This window comes from Nelumbo nucifera, chromosome 4, assembly GCF_055504915.1.
Source record: "Nelumbo nucifera cultivar China Antique chromosome 4, China Antique-T2T, whole genome shotgun sequence".
NCBI classification, from domain to species: Eukaryota; Viridiplantae; Streptophyta; class Magnoliopsida; order Proteales; family Nelumbonaceae; genus Nelumbo; species Nelumbo nucifera.
In genome coordinates, this window is record NC_142652.1 from 792,136 (window position 1) to 807,482 (window position 15,347).

At 37.8% G+C, this 15,347-nt stretch overlaps 1 protein-coding gene across 10 annotated transcripts in view; it reads left to right on the top strand.

The window, feature by feature from the left end:
• Positions 1-15,347, top strand: part of DCL2 (dicer-like 2) — a 110,643-nt gene that overhangs the window by 86,026 nt on the left and 9,270 nt on the right. For 8 of the 10 annotated variants that reach the window (XM_088886606.1, XM_088886609.1, XM_088886605.1 and 5 more), the window contains 2 exons: positions 10,868-11,278; positions 13,563-13,841. In XM_088886606.1, coding sequence (XP_088742732.1) covers positions 10,868-11,278; positions 13,563-13,841 — 690 coding nt within the window. The remainder of the gene's footprint in view (positions 1-10,867; positions 11,279-13,562; positions 13,842-15,347) is intronic. The other 2 variants (XM_088886607.1, XM_088886608.1) reach the window with 1 other exon arrangement.

The window sequence follows — 15,347 nt, forward strand, 5'->3', positions numbered from 1 at the left end:
TTGATTTCTATAGGAGTATCAAACTGCTTGGAGTTTGTACTGTAGCTTTTTTATTCACAAAATGGCCTCTTGGAGATGACTGCACCCCCAAACCTTGAAAATAATTCATAGTACCATGATCCTTCATCTTGAAAGAACATTTGAGAAACAATTTGAGTTGTCGGATTTCTTCAAGATCATCACTTGTGATAAGGATGCCATCTACACAAACAAGCAACATGTTGAGAAGAGAGATGAATCATAGTCACTGTGATGATAACCAACTTCCATAATACCAAGTGTTATTACTATAGTAACTAGGTGTTCGTTTCTTGTAAACAGTTTCCTTTAGATTGTCATGAAGAAATGCATTGGTTAATTTATCATGAGAAGTCCAGAATGAAGGACTATAGTTAATTTATCATTATGAGGATGGCCTAGATGGCGGTGCCAAAGCTGCCAAAAAAGTATCATGGGAAGCCCCAAAAGAAACAAAAAGATAATTAGATGGTGTAAGATCATGATCAATTCCAATGCAAAGAGACATCTAACCTTACAACCCCTCCCTATTACTTTCCCATTGAGATAGTCCTGAATCAAACAAACATTACATGGGAAATAAACATCATATAACAAGCTGCCTGACTGAAATCAGATTAGTGGTGAGCTTAGCCATTGCTTTATTTAAAGACAATGAACCAAAAGGTGAAGCAGAAAGGATCAAATTATCAGTGCCAAGGATTTGAGGCTTATTACCATTGGCAGTGAATATTTGATTATTACTAGAATAAGGAATATAGGTTGAACTTGGTAAAACACAAGTATGTGATTTGATGCTCCAGAATCAATGACCAAAAGAGGACTAACAAAAGAACTAAAGAGACGATCGGTGTTTGGACCTATTGTTTAGAAAGGCCACTGGAAGCCTAAGAGGATTGCCTTGAAGAGGTTGTACACCAAGAAGATGTAACATAGCTGGTCTCTCATCAGTAGTGGGGTTATATGCTTTATAACTCTTCTTTCCTTGAGATTACTTAAATCTACATTCATTCACTACATGTCCCTGGTTCTTACAGTGGAAACAGAAGTTCTGTTTCTTGTAGTGGGATGTAATATCACCATATTCCTTGCATTCGTGACATTCTACATGAGAACCTACTATCACTTGCTGCTTTGCCCTGCATAATAGTCAGTGGCTTTTTTATCCCTTGAGTGTACATAAGTATTTCATGTTCAAATTGAAACTTCCTGGCCACATTTGTCTATTGATACACTTTTCCAAATAATCCCACATAGATTTTGCTATTGGAAAACCCAAAAGTTGATATGTGATAGAGGTATAAAAAGACCGAAAAGTTGATTTGTGCTAAAACGCCACACTAGGTTCCTTCATAACTTCAAGTATTGCTTACATTTACATCCTTGTTTCCTTGCTTAGTAACTCTTCAAATGTTGCATCCAATGATTTGAAAGGCGTGTCTAGGCGCACAGGTGTGACCCATTTTAGGGTAGGCACCTCACCCAGGTCCTAGGTGCAGCCCTTTCAAAAGGCACACGCCTGGTGCGCTTGATGCGCCTCAACCCAGACGTGCACCTTTTTAAAATTCTGTGCTTTTTGCTTTTTTTTTTTTTTGCGCGTCAGCCCAGGCGTTCGCTTGCTTCGCTCGCTCATTGAAGCTCCAAGAACCCTCTATTTGGTAAATGTTGTTCATTTATTCATCCTACTAAAATATCTTCTTCAAGAGTAACTAAAATTATAAAACCATTATTTTTGTATGAGAACTAAGAATTTAAGACCTTATTACCCTAACATGGACTTGTTTGGGCTTGCCTTGAGGTGTGTGGCACAAAGGCGGCTCATAGAATCAGGAATGTAATATGTTTTACATCACTTTAGCTACTTTAAGTAATGCAATTCAGGAAAAAAAGAGATTGTGGGTTTTACATGCTTGAAAATGTTTTATATGTTTGATTTTATTTTTAAATTCACATTTGAATATTCTTTACATGTTATGCTTATGTATTTTAATTTTACATAATAGGTTTTTTAAAACATTTATTTTAAAATTTTAAGTTTGTATTTTTATTAATATTTTGTTTTTTTGCATTTTTTTTTTTATTTTTATGACTTTATTTTTAACATTTTTTTTTTTATTTTTGTGCCTTGCTTCAAAAAGGCACGCGCTTCGCCTTGCGCCTCAGGTGCAAATTGACCCCTGTGCCTTTTTTTCACCTTGCGCTTTTAAAACACTAATTGCATCCACATCACTTATATCACCCAAATTCAGAATACAAGCTCAAATCATTTCAAACTATGGATCCAATTTCATGAGAAACTGCATGACCCTATGCAAGTACATGTTGTTCACCACCACTGTGATTGGTGTGAAGGTATCAAACCGGAACCACAAAAACATCCATGACGACACATAGGCCAACGCGAGTCTGCGACGAAGTCTATAACGTGTCACGGACCTGCGATAAACCCATAACCCATCACACACCCATGATGAGCTTGAAGCCATCGTGGACTTGCGATGGACGAAAGCACTATCAACCAAAGTCGCTTGTAGCAAGACATCTAGCAGGGTTAAACATGACACGTCAGACTAGTCCTGACGTCATCCGCGCTGCGTCAATACAGGAGACCTACAAAGGGAAGTAGCACACGTGTACTATGAGAATCCTCAAACGAAAGGAAACTTTGTCATGGAAAGATCTCATGAGACACGTGGCGAATCCCTAGCAGTGTCCCCCTGACAACCGACACCGAATTGAAGATCCCCTTTCCGAATAGGAGTCAAACCCCTTTTGGCTTCTTCCATTCAGGGCCTTGGGATCTCCCCATATAAAAGGGGGTGTGGACCATAACAAACACACAATTCTATCAATAGAAGATCATAGTCTACCTTTATTACACAAAACTCCTAGCCTTTCTCTGCCCTTCAAGGAGACCATCGCGCTTAGCCTTATCACACCACTTACACCCTGCATTGTATAATATTCAATGGCTTTTTTATTCCCTTATGTATACATAAATATATCATACCCAAGTTGAAACTTCCTAGCCACATTTGTATAGTGCTACACTTTTCCAATCAACATCAGCATATGCTCTCAACTAAATAGGGGAAGAGGAGGAGAAAAATTGTCCCTGAGAATCCGTGCCTCTGACATAATGAATGATGTGATGGACAACAGCCATATGAGGCTGGCGAGGAGACCCCACAAGCTAGCAACACAAGGTATCATCTGGAAGTAATGGACCATCAAATTTAGATGACTTAACATTTATCTCTAAGGGTGTATCAACATATTTCTCATCAGTGATGCCAACAAGTATAACAAGATCATAAGCATATTTTTGCTGACAAACAAAATATCCTCAATCACTATGGTGAACTTCTAATCCTAAGAATATGTGAGATGTCGTAGATCCTTCATGTGGATGAAATTATGAAGGACTTCAACTCATGAATACATTCATCATCATTCCCAGTTAATAACATATCATTAAGTGACACAACAGGGAGTGATCAAAAGAGCTTTGGCTATATCCTGCTACAACTACAACATCCTAGAAGTGCTCAAACGGTCAAATCTAGCATAAGGAGCCTATTTCAAACCATATAGGGATTTCTTTAAGTGACACAACAGGGAAGGGTCACTGCAGTAACGGGAGGAAGCTTCATATAAACGGTCTCCTTCAACTAACCATGAAGGAAGTCATTCTTAGCATCTAGCTGGTGAATGGTCCAAGATTGGATACCGGACAATGCTAAGAGAACACGGACTATAGTGATCTTAGAAGCTGAGGCAAAGGTTTCTTCATAATCAATCATACTTGTGACTATAGCCCTAGGCAACTAAGTGAGCCTTATATTGATCAAGAGATTTGTTAGATTTTATCTTGATGGTGTAAATCCAACATCTCCCAACGATGGAAGTATCTGAAGGAGCAGTTATAGCTGTACAAGATCCTAAGTGTCATTCTCATGAAGAGCTTTAATCTCGGCATCCATGGCTTCTCTCCAATGAGGACTCCCAATGGCTTGCTGGTAAGAATGAGGAATATCTATAGAAGATAAAACAACAGAAAAGGAACTATGGCTTAAAAAGAAATCATAGTGGTTAGGAGGCCGAGAAATATAAGTAAAATGACAAAAAGGAATAGAAGAACCAGTAGGTGGAATAGAGGCATCTAAGGGAGGTATATCACTTATAGGAAGATCAGAAGGCAGATGTGCTAGACGAGCTCAAAGGGGGGTATAGGCATAGAGTCTGGTGTATGTAACTGTTTGTGAGTGAAGACAAGAAGATCTTTCCCAGCAAATGAGGGAGGAATATTCTCTAAATCAAATTTCTGTAAAATAGAAATAGGAGAAAATAATCGAGCAAATCTAGCTCAAGAAACATAACATTTTGTGAAATCCGGATACAATGAACAATAGGATCATAATACAAGAAGCCCTTTTGGTTGGGACTATACCACACAGACACACATAGTAGACTGAAAAGTTAGTATAGTATGTTCATGTGAAGTACGATGCACAAAGAACACAGAACCAAAAACATGCAGATTCGGAAAGTCAAGGAGGACAAAGAAAGAGCTTCTAAAATGGAGATGTCTAGACAAGTCATTCTCACGTTCTGCTACACCAATCTATTGAGGAGTGTCTAGACAAATATGTTGAGACTGAATGCGATAACTCCTCAAGTAATATATTCTCCCCTTGAGTTTAAGTGGAGATTACAGATATTAGCCTTGAACTGGACTCGTACGATAGCATGAATGTTGCGGAAACTTCTGCTTTGTGCTACAAGAAGTAAATCCAAATATACCTGGCATAATCATCAATAAACAGTACAAAATATTTGTATCCTACCCGTGAGGCAACAGAAGTAAACCAAACATGACTATGTATAATTTTAAAAGGTGAAGTAGCATATTCAGATTTGTGAAAGAAAGGTAAAATACGACTTTTGCTAAGGCAACAAACAATTGTTCATAATTAAACATGAATCAAACAAAATTTTCAATTTTTCAAAACTAGGACAACCCAATCATTTATGCCATAAATCCCAGACATTATTTATTTGACTCAAAAAACTGGTAGTAAGATTAGGAAAAAGGAAGGTCTTTGTAAGAGGGAGGGACATAGTGGGTGAAGGTTTCAAAGATAGGTTATTACCACCAATGATGCTTTAGCTTTTCACCATTAGCAGTAACTATGTGTTTATCATGGGTTTCAGTAAGGTGACTTGGGTGATTGGGATGGGCTCCGATCATATGGTTGGTGGCACCAAAATTAATAATCCAAACATGTGAGGGTGAAGAACAATTGGCAGAGGACTTACCAAACAAGACAATAGTAGAAAAAAAGTAGAGGATATCAGTTATCGAATCTTTTCTTCATCCATAGTGATTCATCTTCAACATATTAACCACTCTTGGTAGTAGTCATGTCAGAAGTCTGGTCCTCAGTAACTTGATATGCACACGTCTGATTCTTCTTTTGAGCACCCTTAGTTGGTCAAATAGGACAATCAGGAATAATGTGACCAAGTTGTTTACAGTAAGTGCACATATTTTTCTTTTGCAATGTGACCAAACCCTTTGCAGTCAAAACAATTGAATTTTTGAGATGTCCTTAGTAGCTGGTTTCTTATTCCCATGTGCAACAAAAGCAGTATCAGCCCTAGAATCCATCAATTTCCCTTCAATTCCCATAGCAGTCAAAAGTCAAGTCTCCTCTCTTAGGAGTTCCCCAATCACTGAATCCAAGTCTGGAAGGATTCCCCAGCTTAGAATGTTAGACCTGATTATCTCATATTCAGGTATAAGTCTCAGAAGAAACTGATTCACCTTCCATTTCTCAAAGTCTTTTTAAATATATTTAACCCATTCAGGAGGATCAAAGGGTCAATGTGTACTAGCTCATATTCAGCCCATAAATCTAGAAATCTGGCATAATATTCTTGTATTTTCCTATATCTTTGACAATATGCAAATATTTTAGATTCAATTTGGTATTGCCTAGACATGTTAGACTGGTAATAAACCTTCTTCAATAAGCATAAATATCAAAAGCAGTTCCCAGTCTTCTCATGGGTACAACAATATGAGTTTCAATGGAATTTTGAATCCAAGAAACCAATTTTCCATTGTTAAGTTTCCATTGCTAAAAGCCTTTGCTTCAGCTTCATCTGCTTAGTAACTACACCATTCAAATAGCCTTTGAGATCCTTTCCCTTAACAAAGAAATCAAAATGGAACTTTCACATACTGTAGTGAGTTACATCAAACTTCATAGGTATGACATCAACCTTATCAGCCGTCTAGGTTAGCGGTTTCCAATCCAGAACAATAACAGGTTTGAGTCCGAGTTCAAAAAGTAACAAAAACAAGCAGTTCTCTTGGGAAAACTAATTAGAAAGTCGTCTAAACACCAGAACAAATATCCAATAACCAAAGAAAATATGATTCTCGAAGATAGTAATCCAAACAACTAGGTTTTAGGACTAACAGTCCAAATATGGAAGGTCGTAGGCCTACCGAACTAGAGAAGGGATCAAAACTCTTCTAAATTGAGGTAAGTCTTCAAACCAATAAATGGTGTTAGAATGTTAGAGTGATGTTCGGCTGATAAGAGTTCTTATTAGCCCATTCTTATGTTTAACTTATCTTGTAACTGGGCCTGTGTTAATGGGCCTAATCCTGTTTAATGATTTAAGTCATCTGGGTGTCCCATCACTAATCAGGGGCATCCCAGTAATTTCTTGTACCTTGTACTATATTCATCTATAAATTAAAGGACTGGTCGACTGGCTAGGACAGTTCGACATTCTCTTCAGTTCTGTGGTTCTCTTCTCTTCCTTGCTACTTCGAGTATAGCTCTTCAGATTACAAATGGGACATCTAAAGTGGGTTAGGGTGACACAAACTTTAGAATACAAGGCTGAACATAAAAGCTGATTGGAAGAAATCACAAAAAATCTGACTTAGTAGGTGTCTTTCTTGGAGAAAACAGGTTATCTTGGGTTGATCAAAATAGCCCTCAAAAAGGTCAAACCGTATTTGAATGGAGGTCTGAATCCCTTTGAATCACCCTTTTTGAGCCCCAAGTATTGAATCAAATCAGATGCTCTGGTACCATGACAACAAGAAGATTCGAACAAGGAGGAAGGCAAACAGTTTCAGGGTGTCAATTGTACAGTCGATCCCCACCCCAAAGAGCCTCTATTAGATTAAGAGATATGTACAATTACAGATGTGCCAAGAGGAGGCAACAAACAGATCTGGTATACTACTAGATTTTTCTGGCACTAAAATTGGGGCAGAATGAGTGCTACTAAACCCCCTAAATGTTGAGTTCAACCAACCAGGCAACCATTCAATAGGTCTATAAAAAATGATCTGGAATCTAGAATCCCAAGGCCAAACTTAACTAAGTCAAGAGAAATACTAGGACAACCCAATCTGACATTGAATATTTTCAGTTTCGAGCTAATATGAAAACTCAATATTTCACCCCTAAAATGTGCTCACAAATTCCCAGAAAATTGTGTAAAAAACTTCTCAAAAATACCTTCAATTATTTGTCCTTCTAAACAGAACTCTAAACCCTAGTTGGAAGCTCCTAATATCAACCCTAGCCCTTGATGACGTCCCAGGAGAAATCACTCGACCTGAGTTCTTCCAACCAAGAATAAACCCTAATTTCCTTTGGTTGAAATGTTCAAAATATCTTAAAACACCTGCTATGATACCATGTCACCCTTCTAGAGTTTCATATGAAACAAAGAAGAAGAGGTGCTTAGGAGGGTGTATCGAATGAATGCTCCTACCCTCAAAGAGCTAGTCTTATTAGTGGGCAAAGTACAAAACAACCTACATACAGCCTATTATAATACAATAAGTGTTAGACAGTTTTGTATGCCCTTAGCTTCAATCAGAATGATGTACTTTATGAGTTTATTGTAAATGAATTAAGGTGCATATTTGATTCATGTTCCCTTGGTATGTTTCTGTGTAATACCCTTAAACTGGACACTTAATGAGACTCGTGTTAGTTTAGAATGTTCACAGCCAGTGGGTCGGTCTGGGGAGACCTATCCTGACAAGGCTGACACTGTGGTGCCACCAAATCGGTTGGGGTGGCCTGTCTCAGCTGCCAGGGTGAGACCCTAGGCACATACAGTGTAGGATTAATTGAATCTTTGAACTGGACCAGATTTCCAGTATTGCCCTGGACCTTGGAGATTGATGGGCAAAAACTGGAAAGTTACACCCGACCCCTAGACTCGATTATGATACTACACTAGGTGTCGGATTGGGCTATCTTTGATGTACCAATCAGTGAGATCCTTAGCGGGGGTCAAAACTTGGGTATGTTGGGACAGTCCGAGAATTCATCTAAGTGGGTGATCATAGTGACAGGACCAGCCCCTTTGTCAGACAAAGGTAATGATCGGGGATGCACTCTCACTGATGGAAACCAAGACTGCCGGCAGCCGATTTCAACCGTTGAGATTTGTTTTGCAAAATATATTTTATATAAGATATAAAAGTATATATATTATGGTTTCTAAAATGTTTGCAAGAAGGTTTTAATTCCTGGGATCCATATGAGTGGAGAGTGCAACACTGTTCCTTGCAGCCGAGGGAGAGATCCTCTCTTGTCGGGCAGTGTATGATCATTATGGGCTGAGAGGTTAAGTGTAAGACCATTGAGGATAATACCTGATGGGCTAATCTTGCATCTGCCCACAGTCCCTGGGTGTTACAAGGTGGCTTGGCCCAGGGACCTCTTAGGGTAAGTGTTGGGCCTGTAGAGCCCATTTGATGGGTTTCAGGGGGTGCACTGTCTTTAACAGTGTATTCGGCTAGGCCTTGTAACAAAGGCTGGGCCGAACCCATGTGGCTGATGTGTAGATCAATGCTTGGGTCCCACGCCATACAAGGAAGCCCAACTGGGCAGCAGTTAAGAGGGTTAAGTGAGCACATAAGCTTAATGGGCCTAAAGCCCAATTCGAACTGGGTTGTTTATTTAGTTAATAAATGGGCGAATTCTGAAGTGGATCAGCTAATAGGATTTGGCTTAGACCCTATTCACTTAGAGAGTCCAAGATCTGAATAAGATTTAGATCTGGAAACCTCCTAATTAGATTAGGAGATGACTGATCTGATCTCCAGATAAGATAAGGATTATCCCTTATCACTTAAAGGGACTTCTAACCCAAATGTGATTTGGATTAGCAACTCCTAATCTGATTAGGAGCTGAGCCCTTTAAGATTATAAAAGAAGAAGGGGGCGGCAGCCTTTAAAGGCAGATTATCGGGTTTTCTTTAGTGCTGAAAAGAAGAAGAGAATTCTGCTCCCTGCGAATACCCTTTTGCCGCCTCTCTGTTCTTGCTGCCCTTTTGCCAGTTCGATCTCCAGTTGTGGGAGAAGTCAAGATTGGATCTTGACATCAGTTCTTTGAGAAAGGATTAAAAGGAAGCTGTGCTCACGTACCATCTTGCTGATTCTTGCGAAGGACAGAGTTCTTGGAGAAGAACACTGCTGATTCTGCTCCACCTGCACTGCGCCATCTTCAGTGGGAGCAGTCTTTGGATCCTTCCTTGGGCGTGAACACCTTCATTGGGAGATTCTACTTCTCCGTATTAGGTATAATTCTCTCCTACTCCTTTTGGTTCAGATCTGGTTCAGTTTAAGGTTCAAGAATGATCCTTGAAAATATGATTTTCTAAATAGGGAATATGATTCCCAGTTGAAGGGAGAGAAAATTTTTTTTTGAAATTCGCCCCTTATTCCGCAATCTTTGGGCGTCCATGGGATGGATCTCTCATCCCTTTCAATAAGATCCATCATGCATAAAAGAAATACATAACATACAACCCTATCTACATTAAGTAGTAAGTACCTAAGCACTCTATTAGAAGAAAGTCTAAGACTTGTTTCCTATGAGAAATATATGCCTTTCCCGAACCTAGAAACCTTACTTCATAAGATATATTTGCGTTCCTCAAAATACTTGATCTCAAATTCAAGGGCTAGGAACTTATTTAATTACTGAGTTTTGGAAGGACCATTCCCTATTTCAATTGCCATCCATGTAAACATTAAAGTTTTAGTAAATATCTCAACATGCTTAGCAAAAAGTGTATGATCAGCATGATTGATTATAACCAATCTTTACCATTTGGCTAAAATGGTAACCAATATGAAGATCAACTGGCCAATCGTCTCATGAAAAGTGTTCCCAAGCCAAAACTTGATAACAATTTGGGCAATTTGGGCATGATAAACATCTATGCTCAGCTTGAAGGGGAGCGTTGAGAGTGTAAGGGTACTCTTGCAATTTCTTCATTCTAATTCAAATACTAATTTTCTGGGCGTGAACAGTAACTCGGATCATTATTGAGACTACCTATCTTCTCCTCTTCTTCTCTTCTCTCTCTTATCTTTCTTTCATTTTCTCTTAATCTTTTGTAACTGTATTTTTATGAACCCATCTACTTCATAAGTTGTTTATGTCAATTAAGTAGATAGTAGTATATATTTGATTCTAAATTAGCATGCTATAAGCTATAGGATTGTTTCTTCTAGTTTTTCATGATTTTATCTTTTTATATGATATAATCATTTTCTCATCTTTTGGTAAAAGTTTGTAAATTTGTTCCATAAACAATGTACAAGTTTCACATGTTGGCATATAGTCATAGAGTGCTATTATTTTCCACTGAAATGGTTCCTGTTTTCTGAACCCCTTCTAATCTACTATATGAAATAATTCAGATTTATTTTAAATCTTGGCCTTCATACTTTGCATTTCACTTTAATGAACAATGATCCATTTTTTCTTATTTTATTCTTCATGACAGGGTTTTATCCGTAATGAACTTTTTGATCCTAAACTCTGGGCTATTCCCAATGACCATTCTACAAGTCATGAGTTTGGTGAAGAGTTACTTTCAGATACGAGAAAGATCTATTTTAGAGGAAAAAGACGGATGAAGAATAAGGTAGTTGCTGATGCTGTTGAGGCTCTAATTGGTGCATACCTTGAGACAGGTGGTGAAGTGGCAGCTTTAATTTTTATGGATTGGCTTGGTATTGAGGTTACTTTTGTCCACATTCCACATGAGAAGCCATTTCTAGGAGATCCAAAGATGCACATCAATATTAGGCATATTGAATCATTGCTGAAGTATTCATTTCGTGATCCGTCCTTGCTAGTTGAAGCATTAACTCATGGATCATACATGATTCCGGAGATTCCAAGATGCTACCAGGTTTTCCTATCAATTTCAACATAATCCTTCCTGTTGGTTTCATTGAAATAGAAATAATTAGGTTCTTGCATAATGCACAAGATACAGGTTACTTAAATTTTGGTGTTATATAATGATATAATTAAATGGTTGTTTTGCAGAATTTTCTGTGTCTTTATTCACTTTTTTGGTACATCAGTTAATGAAGTACAAATAATCTTTCTGTTGGTTGTTCTGCACTCATTTTCTTTGTGAAGACATAACCTAGTCAGTCCGACATAATTGTCGGGGAAACACATAGGCGACAAGGTTCCCATGGAGGATCGTCTCAAAAAGTGCCTAGCTATTTCGTACTTGGCATTATGAAATATTTTTATATTCTTTATTTCTAAGATTATAATACCAAAATAGACATTATTTGACTAAACTATTCATTTTGTGGGTATATACAAATTCTTTTTATTATTTTCTTATTTGTTTGAGTTCAATCAACACACATGTTGTTATATATTGTCTTGAACCCTCAAAGAGTTCAAAACCTAAACTGATAAACGAGGAAGAACTTGACATTTAGAACTAGAACAAAAACTAGGTTAAGTCCCTAGGTACCCAGGATTCATTGTTTTTTTATAAACCCATTGTCTAGGTGCCCACTTATTGCCTAGCCTCACCTAGATGCCTTGAAAACTATGAAGAAATGTAGCATAAGATAGCTTTTTCATGTTCTTTGTACATGCATATGTAATGAAAAGTAGATGTCTTAGAAGGGTGGTGAAATTTTATGCAAAGAATTAAGGTTTGAGATGAGGCTGGATGGTGCTGTAGATGGTGGTAAGGTGGATTTTGATGATGGAGGAGGGTCGCCTTCTTCAATAAGGGTTGTGGTTGGTGCGGGATTTTACAACAGCAAAACACATCTAGTGCTAATGTTCTCTATAATTTCAAGAGTAGCTCGAACAGGAAAGAGTTTGTGGATTGCTGATTTAAGGAGGTTGGCCTGTGCAGCAGTTGTTCTGAAGTGGAAGGTGGAAGACAGAATGACCTGTGCAGCAGTTGTTCTGAAGGCTCATTTTGGGAAGAGTACAAACACAAATATGTACAGTATAAATACATACAAAATACAAGGGGGTGAGCATTTGGATGATTTCATCTTTGATGAAACACATAAAGTTAGGAGGTCAATTTATCTAGAGGAAGTTGTAAAAAAGGACGTGGAGGTTAGCAAGAAGTTAGGATTGTTTTTCTTGGGGGGAGAAGACTTTGCAAGGATAGTGTTTAGAGAGATTGAGGAGAAAAGGATCAATGCCGGTTCAAATGGTTTGAAGATGCAAAAAATCCTCGAATTTCTCAGTCCTATAAAGTTTTTGCTAGGTTGAAGAAACACAAATCTCTAATTCCAAAATCAAGGCTCTTATACCATGTTTTCTTAGTAGAAAGTGTTAGAATGTCAGAGGACAGAGAGAGGAGAGAAAAAAGGATTTAGAATAAAAAAGAATAGGCTGGCGGCACCAGCTTTATTATTTATACTAGGGTGACCTAAAACATTAAAAAAAATAAAGAGAATTTACAAAAGTGCCCCTGTGGCACTAAAGAATAAATTGATGACAATTTTAATTGTCATTCTTAGGATCCCTACTTGCTAGCCTAAGAACAATGAATATGCAAACAACAAATAGAGCCTAGTATTGCTAGAAATTCATTTTGTAAGCCAACTGGCTCCAAGGTAGTGATGGTGGTCTGACTCTGAAGCTCTGGAGGAGAATAGCAGTGTGAGAATGGTCGGTGACTCATGAGAGAGAGAGAGAGAGAGAGAGAGACTCCTCCCTAATGGGTTTTGTTAATAGGTCCCCATATGGGTATGGGGCCCTATTTATAGTATTTGGACCTCCATATTCTGGAATCTTCATATATTTTGTCTTCACCAATTTTACTCCTTAGATTATTATTATTCCAGAATGTTCTATTATTTATACAAATAGTCTTGTTTAAATAATAAATTACTGTTCTGAACTGGTCTGGTCGGACTTGGGTTTGCGTCAGGTCAGCCAGGTTGATGCACTTATACAAATCCACTATCTTACACATTGTAAATCCAGTTATTTATGAGTTCACTCAGTTTCCAACCAACTAGAAATTGGTCAATTTTATTTTTAACCTAGAAAAGTTAATTACCAGATAAGCCTTGACAGGATTAACATGTAGAAGTTGTTCTGCTGCCCGTTTTCTCTTGCTAGACTATAATTCCAGAAAATATGCTTTAACCACACCCTCGTTGCTAGCTTATGATACTTTGTCTCTTGTACAGCGGTTGGAATTCCTTGGGGATTCAGTGTTAGATTATCTCATCACAACATACCTGTATAATAAGTACCCAGGAGCTTCCCCGGGTCTATTAACTGACCTAAGATCTGCTTCTGTAAACAATGATTCCTATGCAAATGCTGCACTAAAGGCAGGGCTGCATAAACACATTCTTCATGCATCACCAAAGCTCCATCAACAGATATCATCCATTCTCAACTATCATGAACAAATAAATTTGGGCCCGACTATTGGCTGGGACTCTGAGATGACTTTCCCAAAGGCAAGTTAACTATGTACCAGTAGATTATTTGTTGTGTGCAGCATACTCTTTGGCTGGTCATTATTATTTATGAAATATTTTTTGTGAGGAATAAGGATATTTTTTGTTTGATTATCTTCTCAATAGCTAGAACCATTTTTGAGTAGTTTCAGCAGGTACCCATCTATCTATTAATTGATTTCGAATCCATGGTTCATGTTGTGTTCTGTATTATTGTTATTCACTGTAATATACCAATTTCGGTTCAGGCATTTTCCTTCTGGATACCATCCATGATGGAGTATGGCCTGATGGCCAATAAATTTAGTTGTCTTCCTTGACACCAAAGTTCTTAGTATTAATTAACAATCTAGTATTTATGGCAATTCTTGTATGTTTCTTGTACCAATTCTCCATTCATTAAATCTGCTTTACTTTCTTTTTTTTCTTGTACAAGTTAAATGAAATCTGCTTAACTTACTTTTTTTCTTGTACAAGTTAAATGAAACCCTGCTCATCACCGGCCAAAGATTTTGACGCTCTTAAATTTGCATTGTTTCATACGTCCATTATCATTTATATTTGGAACTCAGTTTTTATTATTTTGTTGTTTAATTACTTTGTCGACAGTTTACACAAAATAAGGATATCCAGCTATTCATGTTTTGCATCGAGTACAAAATTCCTTATTCAGTGGGTAAATTCTTGAAAATCATTTGAAAACATAGTAAACCAACTTATAACAGAAATCTGATTATTTTCCTGTCAGCTTTTGAGAAAGTGAGAGAGCAATAGAGAGACAGAGGTTCATATCTGTTATGGTTGATCAATCTGATCGAACCAACCCAGAAAAGATATATTTATATTAATCTTATGTAAATGGACAAGATTGTCCTTACAAAGAGAATAAAGGAACTGTACACTAAAGTACACGCCTATTATAGTACAAGAAAGAAAAATAAAGTACAGTAGAATTACAAAACTACCCTTCAGTAGTTCTTCTACACTCCCCCTCGAACTGATGCTGGGGTAGAAGCATCAGTTTGTCAACAAGGAAATTATGTCGGGCTTTGGTCATGGCTTTGGTGAAGAGATCCGCAAGTTGTAACCCGATGAAACATGTGGGAGAGAGATGTGACCCACATGGAGAAGGTCATGAATGAAGCGACAATCCACCTCAATATGTTTAGTCCGCTCATGAAATACAGGATTTGTTGCAATCTTGATTGCACTCATTTTGTCAGCAAACAGAGGAATAGCAGATGGGTGATCAATATTCATGTCATGAAGGAGTGCCTTAAGCCAGATTATTTCACTGCATACTAAAGACATGGCCCTGTACTCGGCTTCAGTAGATGACTTGGAAACCGTTTGTTGTTTCTTGCATTTCCAAGAAATCAAAGAATCACCAAGGAATATACATCAGCCAGTAGTAGAGCGACGAGTGTTGGGACAACCTGCCCAGTCAGCATCTGCATAAGCTCGGAGCTGTGTGGATGAAGAGGATGAGAAAAATAAGCCATGTGA